The sequence below is a fragment of the Podarcis liolepis genome (assembly GCF_965112155.1).
Source record: "Podarcis liolepis genome assembly, chromosome: 3".
In the NCBI taxonomy this organism is placed as follows: domain Eukaryota; kingdom Metazoa; phylum Chordata; class Lepidosauria; order Squamata; family Lacertidae; genus Podarcis; species Podarcis liolepis.
The window spans coordinates 43,308,094-43,322,179 of NC_139557.1; the positions used below are offsets into that span (position 1 = coordinate 43,308,094).

At 44.2% G+C, this 14,086-nt stretch overlaps 2 protein-coding genes across 3 annotated transcripts in view; both read left to right on the forward strand.

Moving 5' to 3' along the window:
• The first annotated feature begins 215 nt into the window (after window positions 1–215).
• On the forward strand, window positions 216–3,951 carry RIPPLY2 (ripply transcriptional repressor 2). The gene is made up of 4 exons (XM_083497244.1): window positions 216–696; window positions 842–917; window positions 2,272–2,330; window positions 3,647–3,951. Exons 1-4 carry the CDS (start codon window positions 617–619, stop codon window positions 3,810–3,812), a joined length of 381 nt encoding a protein of 126 aa, XP_083353370.1. The 5' UTR covers window positions 216–616; the 3' UTR covers window positions 3,813–3,951.
• A 2,535-nt stretch (window positions 3,952–6,486) lies between these two features.
• CYB5R4 (cytochrome b5 reductase 4) overlaps window positions 6,487–14,086 on the forward strand; it is a 31,257-nt gene continuing 23,657 nt past the window's right edge. Inside the window, exons 1-2 of one of the 2 annotated variants that reach the window (XM_083497563.1) lie at window positions 6,487–6,778; window positions 9,769–9,922. In XM_083497563.1, the coding sequence (XP_083353689.1) occupies window positions 6,704–6,778; window positions 9,769–9,922 (229 nt within the window). In that variant the 5' untranslated portion in view covers window positions 6,487–6,703. The remainder of the gene's footprint in view (window positions 6,779–9,768; window positions 9,923–14,086) is intronic. The other variant, XM_083497564.1, reaches the window with a different exon arrangement.

Below are 14,086 nucleotides of genomic sequence, written 5' to 3' on the forward strand. Positions count from 1 at the left end.
ATTTATATATTTGTTTTTATTGTTCAATTCTATTGTTTTTCCCATGCGTTGGATCTGATTGTTTCATCATTAGAAGTTGTTTTGGACACGATTTTTGGGAAAGGGAGGACTAAATATTCGAATGAACTAAAAATACAGTTGCAGGAATTTTCCAACGCGGGAAGCGGCATTTCTCCCAGCAAAACTGCACACACTCGGACACAGATACACACACGCTGGCTTTCTCACGCTGGACACTTCGCAGCCCGAGCCCAAGCGTGGTCTCTCCCCTCTGAAGGACAACACAGCCATGTGTCTGCTCAAGTGCGATTCACACTCCCTCGCCAAACCTCTCCCTGGGCCATTTGGAGCTCGCACGCGTCCACGCTCCTTGTTTACCCTGACGCGCCTTTCACGCGCAGCCTTTTTGTTTACCTCTCCGGCAAATGAGAGAAAGCGGCTGGGACCCTGCGCGGCGAGAGCTATAAAAACCCCTCGGGCGGCAGCCGCACCAGAACCCAGGCCAGGCTAAACCCCCGAAGGGGAGACACAACGACAAGGAGAGGAGGAAGAGGAAGCGGTGCGCCAGCGGCGTCTGCGCCACTTGGGCTGCCTCGACTGCTGCCAGCGACGCAGCATGGACAGCTCTCGGCTCCGCCTCTGTGCTTCTCCACCTGGCGCGCACAACGCCCGGATCTGCTGCAGAGGACAAGCGAGGTAAGCCGCGCTTTCCTCCAGCCCCAGAAATCACAGGCTTCGAGTGTTTTCCTTTCCTTTCCTCCACCCTCCTTTCCAACAACCGACCGCTTTTTTGTGTCGCCCAGCTAACGCAAAGCTGTATTCCCTTCTATTGATTCTACAGGTCCGGAGGATTCTGGAGACCTTGGATTCCCACCCCCAAAGATGCAGAAAGGCAGCGCAGGCGAAACTACAGGGCGGTGAGTGTGTCCATTCTGATTAAAGCGGCAACAATCCCACGTGGGGTGGCTGGAGTGGGGAGTTGTGTTCTCCTGACTAAGATGGTCCTTGGATCGTTAACTTTGTGGGTGTGCAGGAGCCAGAATGGGAAAGTCGTCCTTTCCTTTTCAGGCTGTCAGTTAAACACAATTCGGGAAAAGTCATAGATTTGTAGAGTCAGAAGGGATCCCGAGGGTAATCTAGTCCAACCACCTGCAATGCAGGAATCTCAGCCAACGCAACCATTACAGAGGGCCAGCCAACTTCTGCTCAAAAACCTCCAAGGAAGTCATATTGGGATTTGACATTATTTTTATGTCTTTGTTGTTGTTGCTGCTGCTGCTGCTGTTTCAATTTATATCCCACCCTTCTTCCCAAAGAGCCCAAGTTGGCAATAGTGAGGGCAACGTCATGCTTATTTTGATGGCATGCTTTAATTAATTAATTAATTAATTAGAAATGTTATATATGTTTTTGGCAAAAATAAAAATCCCTAAGCAGGTTACAGACAGGGACGTGGGTGGTGCTGTAGGTTAAACCACAGAGTCTAGGACTTGCCGATCAGAAGGTCGGCGGTTCTAATCCCCGCGACGGGGTGAGCTTCCGTTGCTCGGTCCCTGCTCCTGCCAACCTAGCAGTTCGAAAGCACATCAAAGTGCAAGTAGATAAATAGGTTGGGAAGGTGGGAAGGTAAACAGTGTTTCCGTGCGCTGCCCTGGTTCGCCAGAAGCGGCTTAGTCATTCTGGCCAGATGACCCGGAAGCTGTACGCTGGCTCCCTCGGCCAATAAAGCGAGATGAGCGCCGCAACCCCAGAGTCGGCCACGACTGGACCTAATGGTTAGGGGCCTCTTTACCTTTACTTTAAGCAGGTTACAGAAACTGTAAAATCGAAATACAGCAAATACAACCAAGTAATACAAATAAGAATCCATTATAGAGCTTTGGTCATTTAAAAATGCCAAGTCAATAATTGAACAGGATGACACTCTTCTTTGGTATCTGGAATGTTGCTTTACGTTTCTTTCACAGGTGATACCTGAATATGCATGTCCTATCTGTCATGCAGGGCTGGGGAACCTGTGGTCCTTTCAGATGTTGTTGAATTCCCAACTCTCATCCACCCTCAGCTAGCCTAGCCAATGGTCAGAGATGATGGGAGTTGTAGTTCAGCAGCATCTGGTGGACCGCAGATGGCTAAAATGAAATCAGCTTCCTTACATTCCACAAATTTTCCATGCTCAGGAATAGTTTTTATATTACTTTTGAAACTGCCCTTTCTGGATACTGTTAATCATTCTGTTTTTGATCTGTGTCTCCTGTTTATTACTCCTAGTTGTGCAGCTCTTCTGAGACAGACTCAGCAAAACTCACACAGTATATACATCCAGTCAGGTAAGGTGTAAGCATTAATATTATTATTTACAGTTTCTGTTAGGGCCATTTTCACTATTTTTTCCTAGCAGGGAATCATTAACAGCTGCCTAGTGGGAAGAATACCAACAGGTGGAAATGGTTATGGTGCAGAACAGTGGACACTTTTTGTTAATTTCAGGCAGCAGCTACATCATTGCACTGTCCCTCTGACCCACAAGGCTTTATGAGGTTGCTGCCTGTATTGCACACCTGCCCCTCCTGGTGGTCATAGAATAGCACATGGCCCACCTATTGAAGACCATGATTCCTATTGTGTATATTACAATTCCACATGAAAGATGTTCTTCTTCTCTCCCGACCCTGCAGTCGCTGCACCAGAGAACTGTGGACTACATAGTTTGTGTGGCAGGATGAGACGAGTTTGAAAAACTCTCTACCAGATTGTACATCTCCCCCCCCCCCCCAGTTGTATAACTGTTTCTGGCCTTTTCACCCAGGGGAACGGGAAAATTTACTATGCAGAGATGTCAGTATCAAGTCATCATGGCAGTTTCCAGTGCAAAGCTAACCTTTCTTGTATGTGTGTATGTCCTACTCACTATATGTGCCCAGGCGCAATTCAGATATGCATAGTTAAATTTCCCATCAGATGCTATCAAACCATATCTGGTGTTGGAGTTGTCAGAGGTATCTGACCTTGTACAACAATAATTGTATTTGAGGGCTTACATAGCTTCTGTTTTACTAATTATAGAGTTATGCAGAATATGTGTTTAAGTATTCTGGCCAAGAACAAGAAATTTTCACAAGGATGGGGAACTAGGTTGCAGACTGAAGTGATGGGCCCACTAAGCAGCTGCTGCAGAACCAAAGTTCTGTGTCATCTCTAAGAATGTAGTACGTTTACACCTTTTGCAGTACAAGAGCAGAGCTATTACCAGTACCAAACCATTCAGAAAGGTTTGCAGCATCATTTAATATTTAATTGTAGGGAAACTTTAGGTGTGAAATGCCCCTAATTTCATTTAGGCATAAGTAGGGCCTGTTTTCTCATTAAACTTCCATTTCCTGCTGGACTTTAGTAAATGGAGTATCAGAGTGCAGCCACATATTATAGCTCCTAACTCTGGTTTGCATCCAGTGCTACCCACCATGTTCCACTTGCTTAAGGTAAAGTATCCAATTTCCACCAATTATCTCTTACGCATGTACTCTAAAACCTAAGGAAGTAATTTTCAGCAAAAGTTATTTCACATTAACCCTAGGTCAACTAAACTGAAGTGAATCCCTTAAATGTTAAATTAACAGAACAGGTTGCCTCTGTGTGTTTTTAGGTTATTCTGGCCCAAATCAAGGTGCTTTGACTACTTGTATCAAGAAGCTGAAGCACTTCTGAAGAACTTTCCTGTCCAAGCCACAATTTCCTTCTATGAAGATTCAGAGAATGAGGAAGATAGTGATGACTCGGAACATAATTCTGGAGCAGAATTGGATTCTTAATTATAATGAATGTTAATATCACTGTTCACATTCATTCCTTTACTTAATATTGATATCAACATGCTATCATAGTATTTTAAGCTAATTTATATGTAAGTTATTTTTCATTAAAATCAAGCATTTTACATTTTTATAGAAACAGTATTGAGTTTTGTTTCATTTTATGCCTGCTACACTCCTCTGTTCCTCTGAAAATAGCAATTCTTTTATGCTGGTAGTACCATAGGGCAGCAGAATCAATTAGAATTACAGCTGCAGAGGTGGTTGGATGCGTTGTGGCAGGGGACAGAAATAAGGAGGGGGTGAGCTTGCATATTGGAATCTGGGTATATATCCAGATATATATCCCTTAAAAAGAAACATTTGTAAAAAAAATTATATGCCCTATACCCTAATTCTGAACATATTCATTCGGAAGAAGCCCTATTGATTTCAATGGAACTGATGTTCATGTAAGAATTTCAGCCTTGCATTGTTTTTCAAGGTTTAAAAAGAGAAGCATACAAACTGGCATGAGAGAGAAATGTGAATTTGTGTTTCCCATGTTGTGTGTCACACATCACATATGAAAATATTGTCATTCTGGAAGCTGCCCTTAGAAAATGAAAGAGGCAGCTCATTCTTAAATTATTACATTCTTAAGTCAACAAAGGATCTAAGCCTGCAATCCTACACTAACCTGGAAGTCCTATTGAACTCAGTGAGGCCTACTTCTGAATAGACAAGTGTAGGATTGCACTGTAGGGCTGTAATCCTATGTACATTTACTTGGATGGAGCTCCATCACCTTCAATAGTTGTGTAGAATAGAGAATTTCAGGTGTAGCTTGTCAGGCAAGGTACACCCCCTGCTGAAATTTCCTATTCTCCACAACTATTAAAGGTGGGGAAAACCCATCTTCTTTTGCATCTACTTATCCTACCTGATATCATGCCTCACTGAATACAATGAGGCTTGCTTTTGAGTAAACATTGCCTTTTTTGATTACTGAAATCTCTATAAAGAGTTAAAACCAGACTCAACTGGAGTACAAAATGTATCTGACTTGATAAACTGGATTAACTCAATGCTGATTTACACTTCATAAACTCAAACAATGTTCCATGTGTGTGAAACTGGAACCACTCAGAATATACAGTAGTTCATATATAGAAATTGCTCCTACAGGGGAACTAAGTGAGATCCATGTGTAGGACCTTGTATATGAAAATCCCACAAGCACATATACTGCTAGTGTGTTTGTAGTAAGCTGCATAGAATTTCAGCTTTAGTAATGGAAATCTTTTTCCTTTAAGTGAACTCTGAATACATTTTTACTCAGGAACACTTCTTATTAGTTTATTTGTGTATCCTGATGTGTGAAAACAATTTTTTTAGTTAGGCTTTCTTTTTGTATTTTTTCATTTCGTTGTTATGATTGTTTTTATACATTATTGTGAGCTGCCTTGTAAGAAAGTTTCTCTGAAAAGTGGAATATAAATCTACAAAATAAATAGTGTGTTTACAGGCAGTAGTAACATGTTGTTGCATGGTATGATCTCCATACACAGAGACACTTTCCAGATAAGAAAAGTAGGTTTCATTAAAAAGTCCTAAATCACTGGTGCACATAGATTTTCTAAATATGTACTGAATTCTGAGGACTTTTCTACAGCATAGATTGCTTACTCGTCCACAACTACCTGACATTCAGAAGACACCTGAAGGCAGCCCTGTTCAGGGAAGTTTTTAATATGTAACGCTGTACTGTTTTTAACACTTGATTGGGAGCCGCCCAGAGTGGCTGGGGAAACTCAGCCAGATGGGCGGGGTATAAATAAATAAATAAATAAATAATAATGACTGAAGTAACTCCATTGGCTTTGAAGGGACTGCCATGGGTTAAATGGTTCAGAACTGTGCTCTATCAAATAGTGAGATCAACATGGGCATAGCATACATAGCAAACTGAGGTTCTGCACACACACCCCAAATCCCGGCTACGGCTCATGGAGATCCACAATAACTGTATTCAGGCGTTATGCCTTTATAGGCAATGCAAACGTGAGTAGGGTTGCTATACACGTGTAGAAGCCCTCATAAGACCTTCCTGCTTAATGCAGGAATGGGGGTGGGACAGGTGAGGTGGTGTAAGTGGTTCTTTCCATTTCAACCTCACAACAACCCTGTGAGGTAGGTTAGGCTGGGAGATTAGGCAGGCAACCTTTACTGCACTGAATACTTTTTTGTTGAGGCAGGAATCCCCAGGCATGCAAAACTGACGTCTATTTTAATACTTCGCATTACTATTATTAGTAATAATCATAGCTGTCAACTTTTCCCTTTTCTTGTGAGGAATCCTATTCGGAATAAGGGAATTTCCCTTTAAACAAGGGAAAAGTTGACAGCTATGGTAATAATAATAATAATACTTCGAATTATTGTTGTTATTATTATTGATGTTATGGTTGTACGATCCTCTGCCGCCACCTGGAGCAAGCGCCACTCGAAAAGCAGGATGCGAGCATTTTAAAGGAACAAATCCCTGCGCAGCGAGCGCGCGAAACAAAACACAGGCAAGCGGTTAAGCGGCCAGCTAGGAGCGTCTGTGGACCACGTGGGCGGAAGATCCCGCCCCCGCCGTGGGTTTTTGCTGTGCCGCCGTCAGTCAACTCAGGTGGGTGGGGCCTAGGCACGCGCCCTCGTCTGTGGAGAGAGCTCCAACCACCCGCCCCGGTTCAACCTCACGCCTGCGCAGTACGGCCTTTTAAGTCTCCGCCTGCCTTTCAACTAGGCTACTGGCTGCTTCGGCGCCGGGCCGGACCCGGAAGCGGCTCTTTCCGTCCGCTTGCAGTTTCTGAAGAAGAAGAGGCGGCGGCGGTGGCGGCGGCGGCTGTCCTGCGGCCGGCAGGATGCTCAACGTCCCCTCCCAAGCTTTCCCTGCCCCAGGCTCCCAGCAGCGGGTGGCCGCGGGAGGGCGCAGCAAGGTGCGGCGGGAACTGGGCCCGGGGGGGGGGTCTGTGGTACTCCTTGCCACTGGGTCCCAGGGCAAGCTGGCGGTGTGAGAGGGGTCGCCTTGCGCATTGGCACCTGCAGAGGCGGAATGGGGGTTAACGCTTCATTTGCTCGTTGAGGGTAGAGATCTGGAACCCAGATGGGTGTTACAGGCGGAAACTCGGCAGGTGAAGCCTTTCCTGGCCCGGAGATTTAGGAAGTGAGAAAAGCTGTTTGGTTTCTGTCTGTTACGTAGTTCCTAAAGTTCTGCCCGGCGAGAGGATGGTGTCAGTTCTTGAGGGAATGAGGTTCAGGGGTGCTTTTAGGTTAAGAGCAGTCCGTGCTGCCTTTTCTTGTGTTTTGTGTGTGTGTGTTTTGCAGGCAACACAGATGCATCTGGCAGTTTCCTCTTTTCTGAGGACCGTTGTGTAATTATGGGGCACGTAGTTTCTAAAAGAGAAGGGAGCTCCAGGGTTCAAGCTTGCTTTCAGAATATGCTTATTATCCTGGAAGCCCTAATAGCTGACGGACAGTATCTGACTTTTTTGTTCTTTAGGGCTGTGGATAATTATAGATGCTTCTGTGCATCCTATTCCTTTCATGTGTTTGGGACTCAACTTAAGTCCGGTGTGGTGGTTGGTTAAAACTATAATAGTGGCAAGGGTATGAGGAACATTTGCATAAAGGAAGACTGGTTTCAAAGTGTCTTCAAGCTGATTGCTGTGATTATGAAACTAGTGGGCTATCATGTGGTAGTATAAGGCTGAAGCCATGTGGCAACAGTGTTGGTATGTCAGCTGATTCCTGTTGAGTAATGTGATGGGCTGTGGAAATTGTGGAGTCCTCAACAAGTAGAGTCAATGAATTTTTCATGGTACAGCTCTTTTGCAGACAGTGCTGTTTGAGCTTTAGAGAAGAATGTGCACTTTAATAACCACGCAGCTGTTAAGTGTGTCACAAATAACAGTAGTAATTGGAGTGAAGTTCTGCCCATATTGAAGATCTAAGGATAAGTTTAATAGAAATTTAGAGTGACTAAAGATGCAGGAGAAGCAGGAACTGATGCAATGTTGTGTTCCTCATGCATACACAAGTTGCATGTTTCCCAGCATAAGTATCTCCCTATTGTAGGGAGATAGAAATTCTGTTGGGGAAACAATAGCCTTCCTCAAAATCCCCTATGTTACATGTTCTCAATTGCATTTAAAGCATAGTCTCCTTGACCAAGAGATTTGCTGTATGCTTGTCTTTCTAGTTTGTATATCTTCTCTCTCTCCTCCCACTGCCGGGCCCAATGTTGTCTCTGATTTAATTTCATATAGAAGTAAAGACCAAGCCTAAATTGTGCACTTAGAGCACTTAAATGCACAATGACTGCATTTATGTTATAAAATATTGGCTTATTAAGTAGTTACCATATTTTTCGCCCTATAGGACGCACTTTTTCCTCTCTAAAAATGAAGGGGAAATGTGTGTGCGTCCTATGGGGCGAATGCAGGCTTTCCCTGAAGCCTGGAGAGCGAGAGAGGTCGGTGCGCACCGACCCCTCTCCTCTCCAGGCTTCAGCAGAGCCCCACCGCCAGCCCCACAAGCCCGGGGGGACAGTGGGAGGCGCAGCGCGCCTTTCCCACTGTCCCCCGACTTGGCTAGAAGGCTGGCGGGGGGGGGGAAGCCTGCTCCTCCCCGTCGCCAGCCCCGCAAACTCGGGGGACAGCGGGAGAGGTGCAGCGCGCCTTTCCTGCTGTCCCCCGACTTGGCTAGAAGGCTGGCGGGGGGGGGGGAGAAGCCTGCTCCTCCCCGTCGCCAGCCCCGCAAACTCGGTTAGACTTGGTTAGAAAGCTGGCGGAGGGCTTCCCCCTCCTCCAGCCCTGCAAGCTCCCAGAGCGATGCCAAAGCTGCACACAGCTTCGGCATCGCTCTGGGTCCCGTTCTGGGGGCTGGGGGAGGGGGAAGCTCGGGCTTCCCCAGCCCCACGCCTGGGGGAAAAAAATAAATTCCCCCCTTTATTCCCCCCCCCCAATCTAGGTGCGTCCTATGGACTGGTGCGTCCTATATGGCGAAAAATACGGTACTCCTCCTCTCCCATGAGCAGTGAAATATGGCACAAAGCCACAGTTAACCGTAATCAGAACCAGGAAACTATAGTTACTGGCTTACAGACAAGCCAGGATATGAAATTGTGATAAAAAATTAATTCAAGAGCCTAGACCATTAGCTGTAATGATGTTCATGGGGTTTGGTTACATACATTTATTTTTATGCCACATTTCCATAGTTCAAATCATGTTCAAGGCAGCCAACAACATGAAAAAAATCCCTAATTGCGAACATAACAAAAATAGCCATAAATAATAACAAAAATATCAAAAGTACACAATCAAGTTCAACAATTTCCACATAAATTATAAAATCTAAAATAAAGATACAGAAAGTGAATATTAATAACAGTAACACACACAGCCTGAAAAAACTTTAAACTATACCCCGTTCCAAGAAACTGTTCAGGGAAATGTGTTTGGATAGGAGAACTTGGCTGGAATAAATTGAACTTCCCTCCCCCTCCCCCAATTCTTCTGATTATTAGATTACATATTTGTATTTACCTCAGAAGTAGTCCCAGTGGCGTAGCGTGGGGGGTGCAGGGGGGGCCGGCCGCACCGGGCGCAACATCTGGGGGTTAGGGTTAGGGGGCGCAAATCCACGGGTTAGGGGGCAAAAATTACTTGCCTTGCCCCGGGTGCTGACAACCCACGCTACGCCACTGAGTAGTCCTGCATGCTAACTTTCCTCACCATTGTCTGCTATGGCTCTGTTTGAAGGTTATTTTCTTCTGCTTTCTATAGCTTTGTCTTTGTGTGCCAGAATTAAATGCGGATTTTTGCTGCGCACCATAAAGGATGGCAAGAAACCAATCTACTTCTGCTTTTTGTTGCTAATTATTTAATAAACTTATCTTCCTCCACAAACTTATCTTTCTTTTTAGGTACCTTTGAAACCAGGCCGAAGTCTTATGGACTGGATTAGATTAACTAAAAGTGGGAAAGATCTAACTGGTCTAAAAGGAAGATTAATAGAGGTGACTGAAGAAGAGCTTGCTAAGCATAATAAGAGGACTGACTGTTGGATATGCATAAGAGGTAGGCTGCTCTGTTGACATTTCTTATGAATGTGCTATTGCTACTTATTTCCCCCCAAAGCTTTTATGTAATAATAATAATAATAATAATAATAATAATAATAATAATAATAAATAATAATTTATTTATACCCTGCCCATCTGGCTGGGTTTCCCCAGCCACTCTTATATAGAGGAAAGAAATATAACAAAATAAATATGCATAAGTGGTTTAAAAGTTTTATTAGAGCTTAGGTAATGGGATTAGTTAATAACAATGCTATTTAGCATTTAGATAGCAGCAAGTGAACACCTGTAACTATATTGTCCAAAATTTTGCTTTGAGCATATTCTTTTTTCTCTCACTCACCTTCCAAAGAGTTATCCTTGCCTTTCATTTACTGAAAATATACTGCTAATGTTTATCCTCTGTCATAAGCAAAGTAGAAACAGATTTGTGGAATTCTCAATGGGGGTGCGGAGAGTGCTTTTGAAACTTAATGCCCACTAGAGGATGTGGGGGGTGGATGCCCCTTTAGTAAAGACAATAGACCAGAGGTTGTTGGACTGCAATTCCCTTTCTGCCAAAGCACCCGAGGTGGTTTACTATTTTAAAGCATTAAAACAAATACGTTATTTAAAATGAAGAGTCACAAAGTCATTTCAGGCCAACTGTGAGCTGATGGTATGTGTTCTTCCTTTCCTGGGCTCCCTCAGGGATGTCCAAGGGAAGGTGGGGCAGGATCTGCCCCAGCGGTTTTCTCAGATCATTGATCAGTCAGGAGCAGCTGGTATCCGTGCTCCAGGGCCTAGGTCAGGGGTCTGCAACCTTTAAGACAAAAAGAGCCACTTGGACCCGTTTCCGAAGAAAAAACAACTGGGAGCCGCAAAACCATTGCAACATTTAAAACAAATATATCTCCGGAGCCATGATCTGACAGCGGGCGGGAAGGTGACGTTGGGACGGTGCGTGACTAACGCATGCACCGCCCCCATGCAACGTCACAGCCAGTACATCGCCCGCCACAGTGAGGAGTGTCGGGGCGCACAATGCGCCTCCTCCCCTCGCTAGTATCCGCCCCGGAGCCGCAGCAAAGGTGTAAAAGAGCCACATGCGGCTCCGGAGCCGTGGGTTGCAGACCCCTGGCCTAGGTTCTCTTTCTCCTATAACAGCACACAACCCAAGGACTGCATGTGGCCCTCGGGGCCTCTTTTGGTGACCATGGCAACATTTGATTACACCCTCCACAGCCCTCATACTGCCTTCTCAAAGCCAGGAGAGGAGGTGCTGGCCTTTGGGAAGGGGGCATGGGGGCTCTGACCAGATTCTAGAGTCCTCCTGCCTCCTTCCCAAAGCCCAGTTAGCATTTTCCCAGCTGTGTGAGGGGCTCTAGGACCCTTCCAGAGCCTTGTGCCTCTTTTCCAAAGTCCAGCACCTCACTTAGCTGGCTTCAAGAAGAGAGCATGAAGGCTGGGGTGTGTGAAATTTTGGGCTTGCTCCCCCACGCAACAGGACAGTGTGCAGCCCTTAGGCTCCGTCTCAAAGTATTCTTGTGGCCCTTTTGGTATGAAAAGTTGGACTGTCTGCCCTGTCTTATAAGAATCCTGAGATCAGCAATCAAATTCTGTTCAGGTTCAGGAAAAAAAAGTTTTGGTTCAGGTTTGAGTCCTTGTTTTTTTATGCTAGAAATAGAGACAAACAGGATATGAACCAACAAACACCTGTTTTTCCTCAAATGGAAGAATAATATTTGGAGAGGGCCCATAGCTCAATGGAAGAGCATTTGCTTTGCCTGCAGAACGTCCCAAGTTCATTTCCCCAGCATCTCCAGGTAGATCTGGGAGAGAACCCTGTCTGAAAACCTTGAGAGTCATGGCCAATCAGTGTACAGTCTGTAGATGATGCTGAGCTAGATGGACCCAGTGGACTGACTTGGTATAAGGCAGCTTCCTGTATTTCTCTGTAACATCATTTGACTCCCTGGATTCTTCTTTTCATTCCGGGTTGCTTCCTGACCAGTACACTAATAGGCTGAGAGCCAAATGACACACAGACTGTGCTTACAGAATGCTTTTGCAAGGTTTGTGGGACAAATTAATTGCCTTGCTGGAGACGACCAAGGGCCAGCATTCTGCTTCTAGTAGAGAAAGGCTTGATGCCTCTGAAAGTAGAACTTTTGTACATGTTGACTCTACATATTTGTCGTCATAGTGAATTGCTGTTGATAGAGCTATGGTTCATGAATTCAAGGTAATACACTGTTAGATTTCCCTGGAAGACTTAATACCACATGCGTTCCCTTCTACTAACCTCTACTTTTCTTCCAGTGTATTTTTTCCCCTGTTGGCCTTGGACTTGACAAACAGAGTCTGGCAAACATTGTAAACATCTTTGTTCCATTTTCACTGTTTATTTTTGTGCTCTTGGATGCTGCTTTTCATTTTAAAAAATACCTCCAGGTGGAGTATATTGCTGGCATTGGCCAGCTTGGAACTCATTCCTCTCTCAGCTGTAGTTTTAATGCTCCGGAAAATATGAAACATTTATCTATAGTAGATAGTATTTTGCCAAGCTGCACAGATGCAATGCATGGTAATAGCTATAATTGCTTTGTGCTTTAGGAAAGCACTAAATGCAAAGGCAAAATTGCTTGTTATAGGTCTTGGTTGGTACATGAATAAGGAATCTAATATACCAAAATAATCACTGAGTTGCCTGACTATGAAGAGTACCATTAATTGAAGTAATATATGTATTTACACACACCCATTAAATGCCACTGTACAACTGACATGCCCCCCCAAGTCTTAAAATCTTGTCGAAAAAAGAAAAAAAAAATTCCTTCCTGTAGCACCTTAGAGACCAACTAAGTTAGTTATTGGTATGAGCTTATACCAATAACTAACTTAGTTGGTCTCTAAGGTGCTACTGGAAGGAATTTTTATTATTTTGTTTTGTTTTGTTTTGTTTTGTTGCAACTACGGCAGACCAACACGGCTACCTACCTGTAATTAAAATCTTGTGCAAGTGATAGTGGGAAGCACACCTTATATAAATTTGTATGTATTGACTTTCTGGCATCACCTACATTTTCTGTGGGTCACATGATTTGAGAAACAAAAGCATTTCCATACATTATGAACAAATTAGGATCCTTTCTATGACATCAGCTACACTGTGATAGCCTTAAAATGGCACTCACTCCATTGTGAGTGGTGAAATACCCGCTTCTGATTTTTTATCAGTGATGTTATAAATTCACCTGTCTGCCCAGGACACTCTGCAAAGATAGCTATGAACAAAAAGGTGTCTGAATCCGCTTTCAGAGTTAACATACCTTTTCTGATATGCAGTGCTCAGCACTTTACACTAGATGGCATTCTGAGTGCATATTGGATGAAAGGCTTTGTTATGTGACATCTGTGTTGAGCTAAGATATTTGGACAAGTGGTTTGTGAATCCCTAAAGCATTATTCTCTGTATCTTGTGCTACTGCTAAATAGACAGTGTTATACACACACTTGGGACATTTTTGAAACCTAGTAGATTTGTTGTAGCTTTGCAAGTCTGTAATGAGAGAGAACCCCACAGTTCTGATTAACCCATTTATCAGCAAATACTTTTCTTAGAGTGGATCCCTTGTCTATGTTGTAAACAAAAACAGTTCCCTTTCCCTTATGGGGTCCACAAGAGCCCTTATAAAGTCCTTTGTAGGTTCTCCATCAGTAGGAGAAAATAACAGAGGCCAACCAGAGAATATTGAGAAACAAAGCAGCTAGTAAGCCTGATTTTTATTAAAGCTGTTGCAACAGGGTGCTCCTCACACGCAGGAGAGAGGAGGAGGACCCAGGACAAAGGTATGCAAGCCCTTCTATAGACTTTTGAACTTTCCACCCTGTAGCTCAAGACCACCACTCCATACATCATGCATGCATCACAGAAAGGGTGTAGCCCAAGACCACTACCCCAAATACATCATACATACATCAGAGAAGGGGCGGACTACAACAGAAATCTGAGTGAGTTGTTTTTATCCTGTCTTCCAGGTTACCTGATTGGATTACCTGGGCATCCTGGCAACTCTTTTGTTATAATAACTACTCAATCCCTGAATCCAAGTCACAGGCTCACCCCCTTCATATATTAAATGTGCCCTTGAGACAGGATTTGTAAGCAAAGAGACAA